A 17880-nucleotide genomic window follows, 5' to 3' on the forward strand; every position below is an offset into this window, starting at 1 on the left:
GTCTGTGGTCCTACGTCTTGACTGGCTCATTTAGTCTGTGCTTTCTCTGGATTAAAACATTGAAAATTGGCTAGAAAGTTTGTTGTGTCTGCGGTTCCCACATTTAAATAAAAAATCTAGTCAATTTTGAATATCCTCTAGTGTGTGTTAGGCTAGGAGAAGTACAGAATGTGACACCTGGGAGCTGCAGAGATGACTGAAGTTGCTGCAGCTTCACTTGGACAAAATGTAAACAAAGACAATAGATTACCAGTGCCACTTATCCTTCACCACCAGCATTGCAGTTCAATACACATGTGGAGCAAAAACAAATAGATGTGTCCAAATTAGAGCCATGAGAGTTCAGTTTTATATACTTTTTTGTCCCGAGTATGAAAAGATGATATGATGTGAAAGAAAAAAAGGGATGTGACACTATCTAGGTGCAACATGGATGCACCCAGAAAAACAGGCGTGTGCATCTGTGAGTGTGTATTGAAATATTCATGCTAGCAAAGATATAATAGTTTGGGGCGTGGAAAAAAACAAAACAAAAAACCAACTTGATTTCTTTTGAACATGTGCTGTATAATTTTAAAGAAGATTTCTTGTAAACCTACGCAAATGCATACATTTCTTTTCCAATTAAAAAAAATCTAAATGTAAGTGTTTTATCTCTGAACTGTACCTTGTATATGAAACGTGAAATACATTAAATATCTATAGCAGTTGGTTAGGTGGAAGGGATTTTTGAATTAACGATACAATGTTAGTAATAAGAACATCTACAGAGTAAGTAAACAAAGCTTAGAATTTAAACTTGTTGCTCTCAAACCTTCCGTCTTGTATCTGACACCTGATGTTCGGTTAAATAAATAAAAACACACTGCTCCCACATGCAGGCACACATTACACCACTGATCATAGAAAATTCATGAAGCCTGCTCCACACTCTGGTTGACATGCTAACACCGTGGTGCAGCACTAAAACCTTTTAATAGTTATATGTGGACATGTGGCCGATGATATCAAACGGAGTGGTGGAGGTGTCTCGGTGAAAAGGGGAGGGTTGGGGGTGCTTCAGGGGGCAACATAAACGGTGTTAGCTACTTCATTGAAACACAAAGGAGGACAAGGTGCTGTGCATAGTCAAACCCACGTGTTTCTGCACCACCATTGTCCTCTACCCTTCCCTGGGAGAGGGGTGAAAGGAGGAAGAGGATATGGGAGGAGGAGGAGGAGGAGGTTGACTGCTGTGTGTGCATGTTTTTGTGTGTGTGTGTGTGTGCGTGTGTGTGTGTGTGTGTGCAGGGAGAGGCACAGACGGCTCGTGGTAATTTGATGTGTGTCCCTGGGGATGTTTGATGGATTAATGCTAAGCAGCTCGCTCTTCCAAAGAACCACCTGATCTTTGGGGCTCGTGCCCCACATATAAAAGGCTGTAGTAGTGCTGAGCTCAGCTAGTCCAGCCATCTCTCCCTCTCTGTCTCTCTCTCTCTCTCTCTCTCTTTCTCTCTCTGTCTCTATCTCTACCTCTGTCTCCCTCATGTCACTTTCTGTCTCCACCCTCCCTGTCCTCTGATTTCTCTCTCTCAGCTTTCACTACATTTTCTTTTTCTCTTTCCCTCTGGCTTCGTTTCCCGGACAGTCTTTTTGAGCTTCTCTCTTTTTTCTTCTTCTTCTTCTTTCTTTCTTCCAATCATACGGTGTTTGGCCTGTTCTGCCTGGAAGCTCTTTTTTTTTTTCCTTTTTAAATCCTCTGTCTGCTCATATTTTCTATGAGGTTTGAGCATCAGATTTCCATCAAGCGAACAAGAACAAGAACAAGAACAACGACAACAACAACAAAAGAAATATAAAAAATGCCACGCTCCTTTTTGGTGAAGCAGCCGAAGGTTCACGATGTCTCATCTTCCAGCTACTACCATCAGCACCAGCATCAGTGGGACAGCTCCTACACTGTGACACATGCCATCACTGAGTCAGCCGCCAACTTGGCGGTGTGTTTGAGTGAAAATGGTGAGTTGATGCCTCTCTGAGTTGTGTTTTCCACTTGTGCAGTCCTGCTGTAGTTTAGTACACAGTGCAGTGATGCTCCACATGGTCTTCCTCACAGAAACGGAGCTGCAGAGAAGCTAAAACAACCAACATGGATTTTCTACACTGGTGTTTGTTTGGTCTGTTGTGTTCTTTACCTAATCGCTCTTTGCCTCACGTCAGAACCCCCTCACCCCTCCACCAGGCACCCACCCCCACTCTACCCCTGCTGTATATCTCAGGACTTTTGTTTTCTCGCTCAGTCGATGCTAAACAGTATTCAGGTCACGCTAGCTCAGTCAGCTTAATGCTCACACAGCAGCCTTTAGGTTTAATACCACTGTATTAACGTCATGTATGTGTGAATCAGGCACAAAATCTGGTGCAACATTTTGTCAGCTTGAACTGCAGGGGAAGCAGATAGCCTCCCGGGACTGTGTTGTCCTGTGTTGTCCTCAGATGGTGCAGTTGTCCTTGAGTCTCTCTCCTCCTATAAAGTACCCCCCCCCCACCCCCCTCTCGCTCTCATTCTTTGCTCCCTCATCTGATCCTGCAGGATGTTAGATAGCCTCCAGGAGTAGGATTGCAGATACACAATCCATATGTGGAGCGGCGAGAGGTGATGGGACAGGGTTTTTAGTGGATGGGTATTGACTGGAAAATAGAGAGTGCTGCAGGTAATTCAATAAAGTGCAACATGAGCAGTGCTTTGGCAGACATTACATTTTCATCTGTGGGATTTTCTTCTCCAGACTGTGAGAGCAAACAGTGCAGTGCATGTAAGCGTGCATGTGTGTGTGTGTGTGTGTGTGTGTGTGTGTGTGGCTCTGAGTAACATCCAAAGAAATTCACCCACCCACCAGCAGCATCACTGGTCTTCTACTTGAGTTTAATCATTTGTTCCCCAGATTTAGGATGCCAGCTGTCTGCTTTCCTTTGTGTTCTTATGCGTGCATGTGTGTGTGTGTGTATGTTTGGGTCTACCCCAACGCTCTCTCTCTCACACACACACACACCCCCCCTCCTTGTCCCTCCCTTCCCTTTTTGCTTAATCGTGGCCCCACACCTGTCACTCACTCGCGCATTACCATACTCATGAACACTCTCAGAAACGCCACAGATGGGGAATGATCTGATTAAAATAATTTTGTGATTGAGGGGATTTCTCTGTTGACTCTGCCTCTCAGCTGCTGCTGTGGGCTGGCATCACACAGACTGACTGGAAGCCAAACTATCGCTCCATGACTGTGCCAGTATCAGCACATTGTGTTTGATGTATACAGTATGTGGCAACGATGGCCTAACCCTAACCCTAGTGTTTTTATTGACGATAGCACTTGTTGGAGCCAGGAAAAATGTACGCTAGAGCAGGCTGAACCTGACACTTGTACAGAGCTTCCTGTATAGGTTTCCTATTGATTTGGAGGGTTAGGTGAAATATCATCTTAAACCTAAGAAAACATTGATTTATTCCTAATGAAAGCATGTTTTTCCAAACTTTTCCAGGCTACATCCATGATTACATCATCCCCTCAGTGTTGCAGAGCACAAAGGAACCATGTCGAGAGCAGACCGGGCTCTCCACGGGGGCCCTCTACTCCCCGGGTGGCAGCAGTGGGGAAGAGTTCTCTGACCATGACATGGAGCATCCAGACAGCCCTGTCTCCACCTCTACAGTCGAGTCAGATGGCAGCGGCCCAGAGCTGGAGGTGTGCGCCATTAATGATTTCCTCATCTCTGACGGACGCTCCCGCCGGAGACCGAGCCAACGGTGCCCACGCAAGGGAGGCAGCCGGTCAGGCCGCAGCAAGGACGCTGACTCAGCAGACTGCAGCCCTGTCAAAGGGAAAACCAAAGGCCGCTACATGTGCTGTGAGTGTGGCAAGTCTTACGCCACGTCCTCCAATCTAAGCAGACACAAGCAGACTCACCGCAGCCTGGACAGTCAACAGGCCAGGAAGTGTCCCACCTGCCACAAGGTGTACGTGTCCATGCCGGCACTTGCCATGCACATGCTGACCCACGACCTGAAGCATGAGTGCACGGTGTGTGGCAAAGCCTTCAGTCGACCCTGGCTCCTGCAGGGCCACATGAGGTCCCACACTGGGGAGAAACCCTTTGCCTGTGCCCACTGTGGCAAAGCCTTTGCCGACCGCTCCAACCTGCGCGCTCACATGCAGACGCACTCGGCTTTTAAGCACTACTCCTGCAAGCGCTGCCACAAAGGCTTTGCACTCAAGTCCTACCTGAACAAGCACTACGAGTCCGCCTGCTTCAAAGGGCACCAAGTGGAGGACGATGGCAGCTCTGAGGACTGATTTGAATTATTTCTATTATTTTATTTTTTACGAGCTCTGACACAATCAGAGAAAAGGTTGCAGCCTCTCAGGCTTTTCACATGCATGCATCCTAATCCCGCCTTTTGATATAAGCAGTAACCTCATTTTAAAACGATTCAGGTACTATGTATGGAATTGATGAGGATCTCAGTGTTGATCAGAAATGTAACCTATTTTATATTTAAGTTTTTTTTTAATATGAATTACAATGCAATAATTTACACGTCAGTATTACTTTTTTATGCCAAGTAGCTCTTATTTTGCCTACTACATTTTTTTTATTTGTCAAATAATGTATTTGTATATTTATTAATTTATTTAATTATTTATCTACCAATATTTAAGACGATTTATTTATCATTGGTTGATGTATTTCTGAATTGAATGGGGACTTATTATGCGCCGCGAATTGGATTTGTTGAGAACAAAAGCCAAAAGAAATTCTGACTCTATTATTTCTCTGTCTGATCAATTTGGTGATGACAATAAAATGTATGAAAAATGATTGACAGCCATACGTCCCCCCTTTTACTAATGTGAATGTGAATACATGCAAGCAAGATGATATCAGTTGGTGTTCAATCAGTTCCAAAAAGGAACAATTCACGGAAACTATTTCACCGCATACATTCAAACTGTCTTTTTATGGAACATTGTTCCATATTAATTTAAAATCTAATAACAGCCACATTAACTCAACATACAGAGGTAGTTTCCTCATGTGGTCCAGCAGAGGGCATCCTTAAAATTCATTATCAGATTGTCCTTTTGAATGCTTTGCTGCTGATCTGGCACTAAGCCGATGAGACAAGATGGAGTTTAGACTTTGAGGAGTAGCATTCATTAGATATAAATGAAGCGGCAGATATATGGAAACATAGCTACAGGGCAGGCAAAGTGCAGGCAACTTTGACTTTTACATACATTTGCGTCCTCACGTACAGCCCCCTCCAGACAATTTCATGAACATGTGTGGACTTCAGTGGATGCCTAAAAGTAGATAAGAGATAAAGCTATACACACAACAACAAATTCGTAGAACCCGCTCAAGTTTTTTTTATCCACACAGAACCATCGATTTGGGGGCTCTGAAACACTATTTTTGGAAAACCGTTCTCAAAATGCCATGCTTGCATTTTTGTTTATTCACATTAGTTTGGGAAAATGATGATGATGTCATAGCCCAACCTCTCTCTTGCACTTTTGTCGCTACCTTTGTCAGCGGCATCTTCCTCTTCTTGTGTTTGCCGTTTGTTTGGGCTATTCTCTTTTATTCCCCCCCCCCCCGGCATGGTTAATTATGACTCTGTTTCTGCGATTGTATACATTGTAATGTATACTTATTCAAATAAAGCTTTATTTTAAAGACAAAGTGTGTACACGGTGCGGCTGCTTTATGCGCCTTCCTCGTTTTTAGTTGTACTTCTGTAACAGCGGTACAGCGCCATGTACAGGCCTGGCATATGCACTAGAGCGTTTATAGTCGTTTGGGGGGTTTCGTGTGGATGCAGATATTTCTTGAAACGATGTTCACAGAAAACTTTCTAAGAGCAAAAAAAGTCAAATATTATGTAAGGAGAGCTCTGCTTCTGTGCAGATAAGACAAAAATCTATTGTAACACCCTGGAGGGAGACTGAGATGAGTTGACTGTTGATGTTGCTGCATTATGTCATTATCATTATTATATATTATCAACAGTATCCTCGGGCTCCAAAGTACCTGGTTGGAATTTATCTGCTGGTTTTGATGCAGCTCTTAGAGTGAATCAATTGAAGAAAATCTATTGTTAGCTGTAAATTACTTCAATAATTTATATAATTTTAGAAATCCAAAAAATCCCCTTTTTTATATTTTATATTTTTTTAACTCATAGATTATATTGCATAATGGCATATTTTTAACAATGGAAAGACAAGGTCTACAAAAACCTGTGTTTTATAGACCTGTGTTTTTCAATCAAATCAATCAAATATCAAATAGGTTTTGTGGCTCCAGATTAATTTTATTTGTTTGGAGAGTGAACAGAAATGGCCCTTTTTTTATTATACTAAATGTATTTCTTAATGTTTCAAAGTGCAATAATTCTCCTGACCAGCAGAGGGAGCCATACAAACAGCTTACAGTTTAAGCCTTAAAGCCACATAAAGAGGAGTAATGCCTCCTTCTAAAAGCAAGTGTGTACACAGTGTATATATATATATGACTGTATATGTACACATTCCTTATGATACGCTGGTGGTCACTGACAGCGCAGTGTTGCAGTGTGACCACAGGATGTGCTGTGGGTCAGGTGTCATGAGAACTGGGCTGCAGCTTTAGGCCAGACAGGGCTGAGCCCGGGAGCCACTGACCTCTCACGGGAAATGCAACTACTCTAATGTGTCTCAGTAGACCACAGACTGGACATGGCTATTTTCAGACACAATAGCCACCATTCAAAAGAAACTGTTATACTGTACATACCTGCACATCAGAATGCATGCATCCATCCATGTGCTGTTCATGAAACTATTGTGGTATATAGACATGAGGGATATCTAGCAATCATTAAAGGTGCGCTCATCAAAATGATTTTTTTTCTTTATTAGACAGGACAGGATAGTATGAAATAGGGCTGAACAATTCATCGGAATTCTATCGATAGAATCGCGATCAATATGTGGCTTACTTCAAAATAAACTACTGTATTTTTTCAGCACACAATGAATCAGCAAGCGATCCAAAATGGATGATCTGACTACACTACTGGTGTGTTTCATCACAGTACAGTTGCATAATTTAGCCTACAGCTAAAATTGTCATTGGTGTATGTACACAACAAAAAAAAAGAAGAAAATTAGGTAGTCATATTTAAATGTAACACCCTGTTACCATCCAATACAATAATTACTTAGAAACTCAGGTGTGGCTCTGAACGCTTGTGACTCACTGTGTTGCTAAGTGTGACTTTAACTTCAAGTCCAGGCAAATTAAAGTAGGCACCAATCTGCAGCAGCACCTCACATATTGTATTCTTATGATGTACATATTATATTACAATGTATATTATAAAGTACAAAAATACATGACATTGAAGTATTTTGACACAAAATATGAAGGCATTTTTGTCATCTCAATAAAATACAAATTACAAAATAATATAAAAAAAAAAAACAACCTATTTTAAATAAGTGTTTCAGAAATGCCCCGGTCAAGGATAATGCCATGAAAACAAGGAATCAGGCTGGACTGTAGGCAATCATTGCACTTCCAGCACAGACAAAGGAGCAGATCACCGCTGTGGGTCAACACTGCTGGCCAATGAACACAGAGGATATGACCGTCGTGTCCACAGCAGGATAAAATGACCTTAAGGCCAAAACGGATGAGTCTTTTTATAGCCCCTCATTATTAGTCCATCAACCGTGTGTGCGTTACATCATGTCAGACGAGGATTTGCTCTTGATTTCTGTGCTGCGATAAACTTCACTGACCTGTGAGGGCCATGGCTCGCGGGTCCCATGTGACTCAGGAGGAAATTGACAGGCATGACCTGGAGCTCGGCGCGGTGGACATTAAACACCGCAGCGTGCTTCTCCAGAAGAATCATTGCGTGTGAGTGGACTTCCTGTATTGCAGTGGTTGACTTCATGTTTTGCCTGTTTGGGGGCCTGTGAGGGTCTCGCGGGAGATGATGACACACTGTTCATCATCATCATCGCAACTACTGCTTCTTTGAGATATTAATATAGTGAGTGTTTATTTCACATGGGTAATATGATCAAACGTTTCACACGAGAACGCATCTTCAACAGAATACAGACAGAATAAATCTTCTTCATAATCGGAGCCAATTCAGACAAAGGATGGATGTGACCATGTGAGGCCATTTGTTGAACTTCTGACACACTGCTCCACCTGTCATGGCCGCTCAAACTGTCTGAGGTCGTGAAAGACGATCGGCATCTTCAGGAGGGAAAGAATGTGGAGGAGGATGAATGGAGTCTTATCTAGGGGTCACACTACAGGTTAAACGAAAGATAATACAGTTGCTACCAGTCATGGGGGGGGGGGGTTACAGTAGCTTTGCTCCACAAGAGAAGCACCGACTCATTAACCTCAGGAGATTTGGACTGATAAAGATATCATTCACGTTTAAAACACTTGTTTAAAATGTTTCCTCTTCTTATTTATTGTTTGTTTGTGTTTGAGGTTGCCCACAAATGCTGTCATCTTCTGTAGTCTGGTTTATGACAATGACAACAAAGTCAAATTTTAATATGATAATTATTTTATTTATTAACACTGTTCTGTTTTATTCCTATTTATTTACTATTCCTTATTTTGATTTGTTACTTGTTTTTGTATTGTGTTCATTGCAAATTTATTTTATTATGATATTACTATTATGGGATTCTACACATTGCACCGCAGGGCCCTTTTCACAGCAGCCATTTTGACAGGTCACAGTAGGAAATGCACAGGTGTAAAAAAGCAATTTAATGATGGGGCTCAGTCCCATTTAGCCTCCTCAGGTTTCAGGGTGCATGCTGTTTAACTGTCACACTGTTGATGTTTGCAATAGCAACAAACCTGCTCAAACATGGTAAAATGAGTGACGTGACAAAGGCCTGTAAGCAGGTGTTTGTGAGATGAATGACAAAAATGAAAGTGAGTGAGATTTAGGAATCTATTCAATTCAATTCAATCCAAATCTATCTCCCGATTGCTATCTTTATTTAAGAATAAATAGATACAAAATAAGTAAAAGACAGCACAAGACGACATACGGCCATAGTCATGATGACTAAGATGGGCAATCGGACAACATGCCGAGGAGTAGCTACATGCGGAGGAGAAAATCAATTTATCGGCTGTGAACGTCCGCCTCCACCTCTGAGGTGGCTCTGTATAAGTTGGTGCGTATTTAATCAGTTTCCTGTTGATCTTTAAGTCACAGAATAACAAACAGCGAACAGTGAGATGGATTATACGTAATTTTGGTGCATGCGCGGAACGCCATGTCCAGACTCCAGTCCAACTATGCGTATACATGCAGGAGTAATTGGACTATGAATCGCATTATCCAGGTACGTTAGTCTGACTAAGACTAGCTCGATTTTAAAACTCAGACTATTAACATTTATGTAAACGCACTGAGTGAAGGGGCGTGTCTAATGTGTAATGGCAGACCCATTCCACTATTCAAGGGCCACAACTGCGAAAGCTCGATCCCCTCTGAGCTCCAGCCTCATTGTCATTGAATAGCTGATCATAGAGACCATGAAGGAACAAAAGGCTGCAGCGAGTCAGAGTGGTAGGAGGTGGAGAAAGACCACAGAGACAATCTTTATTCAGTTCAAATTGAAGGTAAAGCCCATATATTGAAAAAAAATGGCACTTGATGCATTGTTTCCAAGTACATTTAACTTTTGTGTATACTTTTCAAATTGTGTCAACTCTAATAAAACTCCAGCTCACTCAGACATACCGCAGATCGATAATAAGAAGCCTCTGCAGGAGGAGGAGGGGGCTGCAGCTGACTGTCAGGAGGAGTCATGTTATCTGAATACAGTCAATTTCTCGGATGCTACTCTCATAGGGGACAACACAACATTAACACAGACTATTTATACAGTATAGTATAGTATAGTTAATGGAATAAGACATTGCATGCACTGAAAATCGATTGTGACATGACACTTAAACCATAAAAGTGAAACTAATGTATACAAACCTATTCATATATATGGTAATTGGTCAAAATATACATTTAGGGTGTCAAACACTTCAGTGTCTACATTTTACCACCACTGCTCAGTGTAAGGTCGTAACTGAAGAGAGTCAGAGGACATCAGCATGTCTTGAAGATGGATTTGTAATGTTTGTAATCAGGTCTGAGGACACATTCAGGACACATTGGGTGTTTTTCAGACCTGAACTTAGACCTGTTCCCTTGTGATTAAATCATGCAGGGCAGATGCCAATTCTAAGTGTGAAGGGGGTTATATTTGTTATTTAGTGACATGTTTGGTTGAAAAAACAGAAGCATCATGATTTAGCATTTTTGTAAACATGCTGATAGTGAGGGAGGTTAGATTCTAGTTATTTATAACATCCTGGCAGAAAAAGCAACCCTGGCTATATGTATTATTCCTAACAAATGCCTCACCCTCCCTTCCATAATCTGATCAGTATCTACAGTAAAGTGCCTGGCTACTTCATCAACTGGACACAATTTGAGATTCTGCCGATCACCGACTGAGATCCTGAGGCCCTGGGGATCAGGGAACGGGGAAATTAATCAAATACCTTGGAATCCACATCTCTCCAAATCTCAAACTGAACCACACTTTATTATAGGAAAATACAACACACACGGTAAAGATGGAATCCGTCACCGTTATCCCTAACTGGGTTAATGTTTTGTATCTTTTACTTTGGTCCCTATTTCAATCAATTGTTTGCCTGTTTTGATGAAATTAAAAATATAGAGCACTGTCCCAAGTTGTAAAAAGTAGGGTTTTCCACAAACATACACGGTTAATGATAACAGCCACAAAATCTCAGGTTTAAATGGATATTTGATATTATCAAATAAAGGGCTGCAAAGATTATATGATTATTAATCGACTACTAAAGTAATCGTCAGCTTTTTTGATAATCCATTATTCAGTTTTAGTGTTTTTTTATATATCAAATACCACTGCATGACTGGTTCACATCTTCTCTGACACACATTCTCCCCACCATACTGTTCATTATTGCATGTCAATAGACATTTAATGGCATTCCTTTAAGTTGACGAAAGGGTGTGTGGGGGTGAAGTATTTACGGTTCCAAACGTGGCGTGGCGGTGGTGCTATGGGAGAGAAAGTGCCATGGGGTCGTGTTGCTGGCTGGCCGAGTGTGGTAAAACACCATGGTGTCCTGCTTTATGAGTGGAACCGGGTCCTGCACAGGTCGCTGTTGTTGGTGCAGCTGAGCTGGGGGCCAGGAGCTGCCGCTGCACTGGTTTGATGTGTCAAGAGGTTGTGTTTGTAAAAACAGGCCCTTTGATGACACTTGCCCCCCTTTTGCAGCAGTCTGCCCCTCTCTCTGTCTCCCTCTCTCTCTCCCCCCCTCTAGCACCAGTCAATCTGGAAGCCATTTGCTCACTTTCCACAGTGAAGGTTCAGGCGTGATCCCCTGCAGCATCTGCTGGGTGTTTATTTACCCCATGCACTTAACCCATTAGACGAACTGAAACAGGGCAACTATGGAGTCATTGACCACATTGGACAGGGGGAAAGCGTCAAGCACCAGGGCTAACTGTGTGTCTGTAATCTACAAATGTACAAAATACACGCACGACATGCATGCTGCACACTTCTACACTACATATCAATTCATTCAGTGATCATTTTCCTGAATTGATTTGTTGTCTGGTTCAGAAAATGTCAAGCATCAACCCCAAACCTCAAATTTGATGATGCCCTCAATTGTCCACAGACCAAAGATATTCAGTTTGCCATCACAGAGGAAGAAAGAAAACCCACAACGTGTTGTTTATATACACTCTAAATTAATTATCAAAATAGTTGGCCAATAATTTAGAAGTTCATAACAAATTGACTACTCAATGAATTGTTGTAGCCACCCTGCTTACTATATTGTCATTTGAGGCTCTTATCACCATGGATTTCACTGAGTCTCCTATGATACAATTACTTTGCTGGTCTCCCTTTACACAAAACAATAAAAAAGTTTGAATAACAATTTTGGGCTAAATTTAAGGTGCAGGTGAAGTAAATTAAAGGAACGATATGTAAGAAATGTAGGCATTAAATCATAAAATCACTCTGATGTCTTCAAAGATAAAGGAAACACTGTCTTCACTTCAGTCAGTTTATTCATGATTTAAACTTTAATGAACACATTCTGCAAATTGCAAATTCTATTTATATGTATATAGTGGAAGTAGGGTTTCCAGTGTAGCTCCTCGTAATGTAAGATGTGCAAGATGGTTTCCTACAACTACCCGGCAACCTTGAGTCTCTGGAACAACTTGCTTCAATAGTTTGGATTTGGATTTGCAGTGCCAAGTACATAGCTGCTTATCTTATATATGGCTTTCAAGTAAACATCAGAGTTTTACCTAGTGTGTCTTGTACTACAGATTGTGCATCTATGAGTGGTGGTTCTTCATCACAAATCTATCATATGAATTCACACCGCCGTCAGGAGTAACTTGGGGTTAAGTGTCTTGCTCAGGGACACATTGGCATGTAGATTAGAGGAACTGGGGATCAAACCACACTACATTTTAGTCAAAGGACAACCCACTCTCCCACTGATCCATGGCCACTTGCTGCCTATGGTATCTCTCTGATGGCTAAAGTGTAACGATGGATGTGGACTGTCCTTAATGATGTGACTCCCTCCAGATCAGATGACCCTGGAGCTGTAAATGTCCTGAAGTGATGGGAAGATGAACTGTGCAGCTTTTTTTTTTTTATCACATGCTGCTGTAGAGCTTTTCCTGTCATGAGCTTACACGCCACACTGTGATATATCTGTGTGGGCAGAGCAAGGCAGATATGTCAGGTGGCCGCCATATCCATGTTCAGATTATCTGTCACATTGTTCAATTTCAATTCATCACAGATTAGATTTGACAGTACACGTTCATAACTGCATGATTCTTGCATCTGGCTTTTATGTGAATGTGAACTCGGTCTGAAAATGGCATGCATGTGCACATTGATCAACACCAACAACAGAAAATGGAAGGGAGGAAAGGTTATTGAGTTTGTATGTGCGATTTAGCTCTATTGGATGACACGCTCCATTAAAACCTTCACTGATTCTAATATGACTCATGTCACTTGGCCACGTATCGCATATGTAATCCTGATTACCAGACTTAAGTGACTCATATCTTCAATATGTGGTCCCACATCAGATATACAGGATATCCAATATGAGTGCAGGCTTCAACTCAGGCTTCGACTGACTCAGCTTCACGTGCACATTGCATATCCTTTTTCTATTGACTGCCTTCAGACATGCAGAAGCAGCTCATATCTGTTGCATGTCTATCACACAGCACACACTGGTGTCCTTCATAAGTCACCTGCCAAGTTTGAAACCTGTCAAGCAAATGTTGCAGATAGACGGACGAAAGGGGGACGTTCCTTGAATTAATAGAGAGATATGGCCAATGCGAGAACACATTCATCTCAGAATCCATGAGGCTTTTTGACACACATGCACTGAGTGTTGACATCAAACTCATACAACAATGGCGGACAGTGCCGGAAACACCGGAAACTTTGGCAGGGAATGATGAGGACAGGTGAATGATGAGGACAGGTGAATTGGCGTTAATTAGGGTCCCTGAGTGAGTAAGTCAGAAATTGATGCATTTGATTTTGAAGTTTGATCTTTGACCCATTTTTACTGATTTACTGACTATTATTTTTATACAATAAATGTTAGAAGAAAGAACCCCAACCTTGTTAAAAAAGTACAAGTAACTTTTACTTGTACTTGACTTGTACTTGTACTTGACTTGTACTTGTACTTTACTTGTACTTGAGTCAATTTTAAACAAGCTACTTTAACTTGAGTAAATAGTAAATTGTAAGACCAGTACTTTGACTTGTTTTTAAGTCAGATTTTATCAAAATACTTTTTGATGTGCTGGAACTTTTACTTGAGTGGAATATTTCAGTACTCTGAACAATGTGACTGGTAGGTCCTGAATCTTTGTCCACTTTAAACAAATCTATCAGGGCTCACAATTATTTATTTATTGTATTTTGTAGTTTGAGCCACAATTTCAGAAAATATTGAAAATAATCAGTGTTTTTGTCAAGGTCTTTTTTTGTCCATAAACCAAAAATGATTCCGTTTCATGGTTTATTTTTTATATCGAGCAAAAATACAAACAGAATTCACATTTATGAAAATCATAAACAAATATGTTTTAATTCTTTAAAACAAACCCGTGATAATCGTTTCAGTGAGAAATTGTGACTCCAGTGATGTAAACCAATGACCCACTCGCATGCCATCTTGCCAAAGTAAAGTTACCAAAGTGATTTCTGTAACTTTTAGGTCGCAAACGTTTGGGAGAATGATGGGAACCTTTTCTCCTCTCCCTTCACTGCAGCTGCTATAAGAGAACCTCCCTGTCACGCTGCCTGACAGAGTGGGTCGTAGTACGGGGAGGTGTCAAAACAAACTTGTGTTGGCTGAACCTCGGAGGCACAGCAGGCATTTACGCACAGCTCTGCGCTACACGCGGCTGTGTTGTGTTTGAAAAGAAGGGATTTTTTCCCCCCTCCACGTTATCAATGATGGCTTTCACTATGCTGAGGCCGGTGTCCACTCATCCGTTCTCTTATCCCGCTGACCTGACCCTGATGTCGGACGACGAGGAGGGGAGCCGCAGCGAGAGCGACGGCAGCACCGACCAGGGCTACGGCTGCTGCGGCACCGGCGGTGTGGTGGTGCGGCAACGGAACGCAGCCAACGCCAGGGAGAGACACCGGACCCAGAATGTGAACACAGCCTTCACGGAGCTGCGGACTCTTATCCCCACGGAACCGGTGGACAGGAAACTGTCCAAAATCGAGACGCTGCGGCTGGCGTCCAGCTATATCTCACACCTGGCCAACGTGCTGGTGGTGGGGGAGGGCAGGGAGGACGGTCAGCCGTGTCTCACCACCGTCTACAAGGAGCTGAAGGGCAGCGGAAGAGAGGTCAAGCAACCCCGTACCATCTGCACATTCTGCCTCAGCAACCAACGGAAAGCGGTAAAACACACTGAAAATGTGGCCGTCATACGTGAGCCGAAAGTCCATTTGAAAAATGCATTATTTAAAAATGTTTTAATTCTCATTAGCAATCTACACATGAGGTATGGTTTATTTTACATTTAATTATACGTCATCAAACGACACTTTAATTCGGCTGATATGCATCATGTTATGCGAATTTATTAACTGTAAAATCTCGACTCTTTTTTTATTCCACCTTTCCACCCCCCAAAACAGACACTAGTAAATACCTATAGCCTACTATAGAACAGACCTCTTTATGTTCTTTGTAGAGTTAGAAGTTATGTCAAACAGCAATATTAAGTAATTCTTGCTCTTTTACATGTTTACGGGATCAAGTAACATCATTATTATTATTTATTTATGTATTTATTAGGGACAATTCAGTTCAATAGAGTTCCAATACAGAGCATGAAGCTGATACACTGCACAAAGAGTTTATAGCGATCGCTAATTTACAACTCCAGGCCCTAGTTTGGCACAGGAATCAAGAATTTGGATCTGAATGAACTTAGTTGTGGTGCCTTTTTTAAGCTTTGCCTGAGTGGAGGCCCATGGTCTCAGACTTTGGAAAGAAAACTGTTATAGAGACTGTTTTTGAGTATAAATAAAATTTGCCTGGCTGGAGTTTTGCAACACTTCATCAGATATTTGACTGGAGTGAGTGTTTTCCAGTGTAACAGGGGATCATATGACACTGGGGTTAGGCTGAGCATCCTGGTAAAATGGACGTCGTCCATCTGAGCGTTCTAATCTCTCTGTTGGGATTCAGTTTATTTATAGGTGCTTTATCAGTCTGTGCATGAAGATATCCTTTAAAGGAAAATCACATTCATACCAGATAATTATATAATTGCACTGAATTGAATCATCTGAACTCCGAAACTGTGTTTGGTTTTAAAATAAGATCTTTGAATTGTCATGGGAGTAATTTCCCCTCTGTGCTCACAGGTGACAGACAGACGAGGCTGTGTGAAGATGCACGGGAACAGTGGAAGGCGAATGAGGTGATGGAAGTGTTTGACCTGCAGCTGAAGTGGATCTTCTCTTCTTGCAAGCAGATCTTGAATAAAGCCTTGAGAGGCTGCAGTCTTAAAGGACTACTCTGACTTTTTGGGAGTTTGCCTCATTGGTCCCTTTTTACCATTTACAGTAGGAGATGAAAGGATTTGCAGCAAACCACTTGTTGTTTACCAGCAAATGAAGCAGCTCTTTCCACTGTACTACAGTCACAGGCTAATAAGGCTGCAACTATCGATTATTTTCATTATTAGTTCATCTCTTCATCACATGATATGCAAATCTTTGGATGCCACAAACACCCCTACCAACCATTTCCTTGACGAGTTGAATATCAGAGTAATTGCAATTCATTTAGTTGTCAATTACTAATCAATTCATTAATTAAAGTATTGAAACAATCCCCAGCAATAAGTATAAAGCATGTGGTCATGAATGTTCTTTTTATCTCTTGCCCCAACTCTTTTACCAAAAATGTTTATATTTACACAGGAAGTGATGATGTCATACAGGGTTTTGCATACGGGTCACAGAACAGATGTTATTACCTGCTGGGGATTAAACTAAAAGCGGATTATTGTATAGTATGTCCATAATCCAAATGTTTAAAAAAATAAAATAAACAAAAGAGTGTTGCATTTAGATCTTTTAATATATAAACCAATAACAGATGCTGACTTCACTAAATCTACTGCATATTATAAAGGTTGTGTTATCCTTTGTTTACATACTGTACATGATATCTTTTCTCAGTACATATGTAAAATTACAAGTAATTACAGTATGAAATGACTGATGTTTAAATAGTAAAAGCTCTATGATGTGTGGAACCTGATACCTTATTTACTGTATTGGGTAAAATGTTAATGAGACAAAACTCCCAGTGAAGTTTTTTGTGACAGACTCTCCATTCACAAACTGGTGTAAAATTGTGTGCGACAGGAGGCATTTGTGGGTCTTGTTTGACTTTTTTTATATTGTTGTTATCTACTTTGAAATTAAATTTATTTTTACACACACTGCTTTTTGTTTGTTTGTATATAGCCTCCAGTTTGGTGACATGCTTTTAAGTCATTGAGAGTTTCTGTTGCTGTGAATGTATTTTTTTATTTTTTACTATTTTTCATGAACAGTCAACATGCACATTCATGTTCAGCTGAACTTTGGGCTGCAACAATTCTTCGATTATTAATTGATTCCTAAATGAATCATCAACTATTTTGATCATTGATTATTCGTTTGGTTTTATATTTAAAACAAGCTTTCTGTTTTTTCAGCTTCTTAAATGTGAATATTTTTACTGTTTCATTGCTTCATTTGACAAAGAAATCATTGAAACTGAAAAATGCTGGTTTGTGGACAAAACAAGACATTTGAGAACATCATAATTTTGAGGTTTGGGAAATTTTATGGACCAAACAAATATTGATTAAATAATCAAGTGATTAATTGATTATAAGTTGCAGCTCTACATCGACAATTGTTCAAAATTTCAATGAACAAAATATGAATTGACTAAAACATACAATAGCTTTCCAGTATCACAGTGAGTAATTCAACCAATTTTCAAAAATGTAGGTACATGCAGTCAGTGAGATATTTTGTCATAGTTTTAGATGTATTTGCCTACATTTTGAGATATCTGACCTTTGACATCTTACCTATTGAACGCGAATGGATTGTGTACTAGAACAGTGGT

At 40.9% G+C, this 17880-nt stretch overlaps 2 protein-coding genes across 2 annotated transcripts; both read left to right on the forward strand.

The window, feature by feature from the left end:
- The first annotated feature begins 1282 nt into the window (after positions 1–1282).
- On the forward strand, positions 1283–5727 carry LOC131460896 (transcriptional repressor scratch 2-like). Its single transcript, XM_058631772.1, has 2 exons — positions 1283–1998; positions 3523–5727. Exons 1-2 carry the CDS (start codon positions 1842–1844, stop codon positions 4332–4334), a joined length of 969 nt encoding a protein of 322 aa, XP_058487755.1. The 5' UTR covers positions 1283–1841; the 3' UTR covers positions 4335–5727.
- Positions 5728–14549: 8822 nt separating this feature from the next.
- Positions 14550–17200, forward strand: LOC131460976 (transcription factor 15-like). The gene is made up of 2 exons (XM_058631925.1): positions 14550–15137; positions 16113–17200. Exons 1-2 carry the CDS (start codon positions 14676–14678, stop codon positions 16170–16172), a joined length of 522 nt encoding a protein of 173 aa, XP_058487908.1. The 5' UTR covers positions 14550–14675; the 3' UTR covers positions 16173–17200.
- The last annotated feature ends 680 nt before the right edge of the window (positions 17201–17880 follow it).

The sequence above is a fragment of the Solea solea genome, chromosome 6, assembly GCF_958295425.1.
Source record: "Solea solea chromosome 6, fSolSol10.1, whole genome shotgun sequence".
NCBI classification, from domain to species: domain Eukaryota; kingdom Metazoa; phylum Chordata; class Actinopteri; order Pleuronectiformes; family Soleidae; genus Solea; species Solea solea.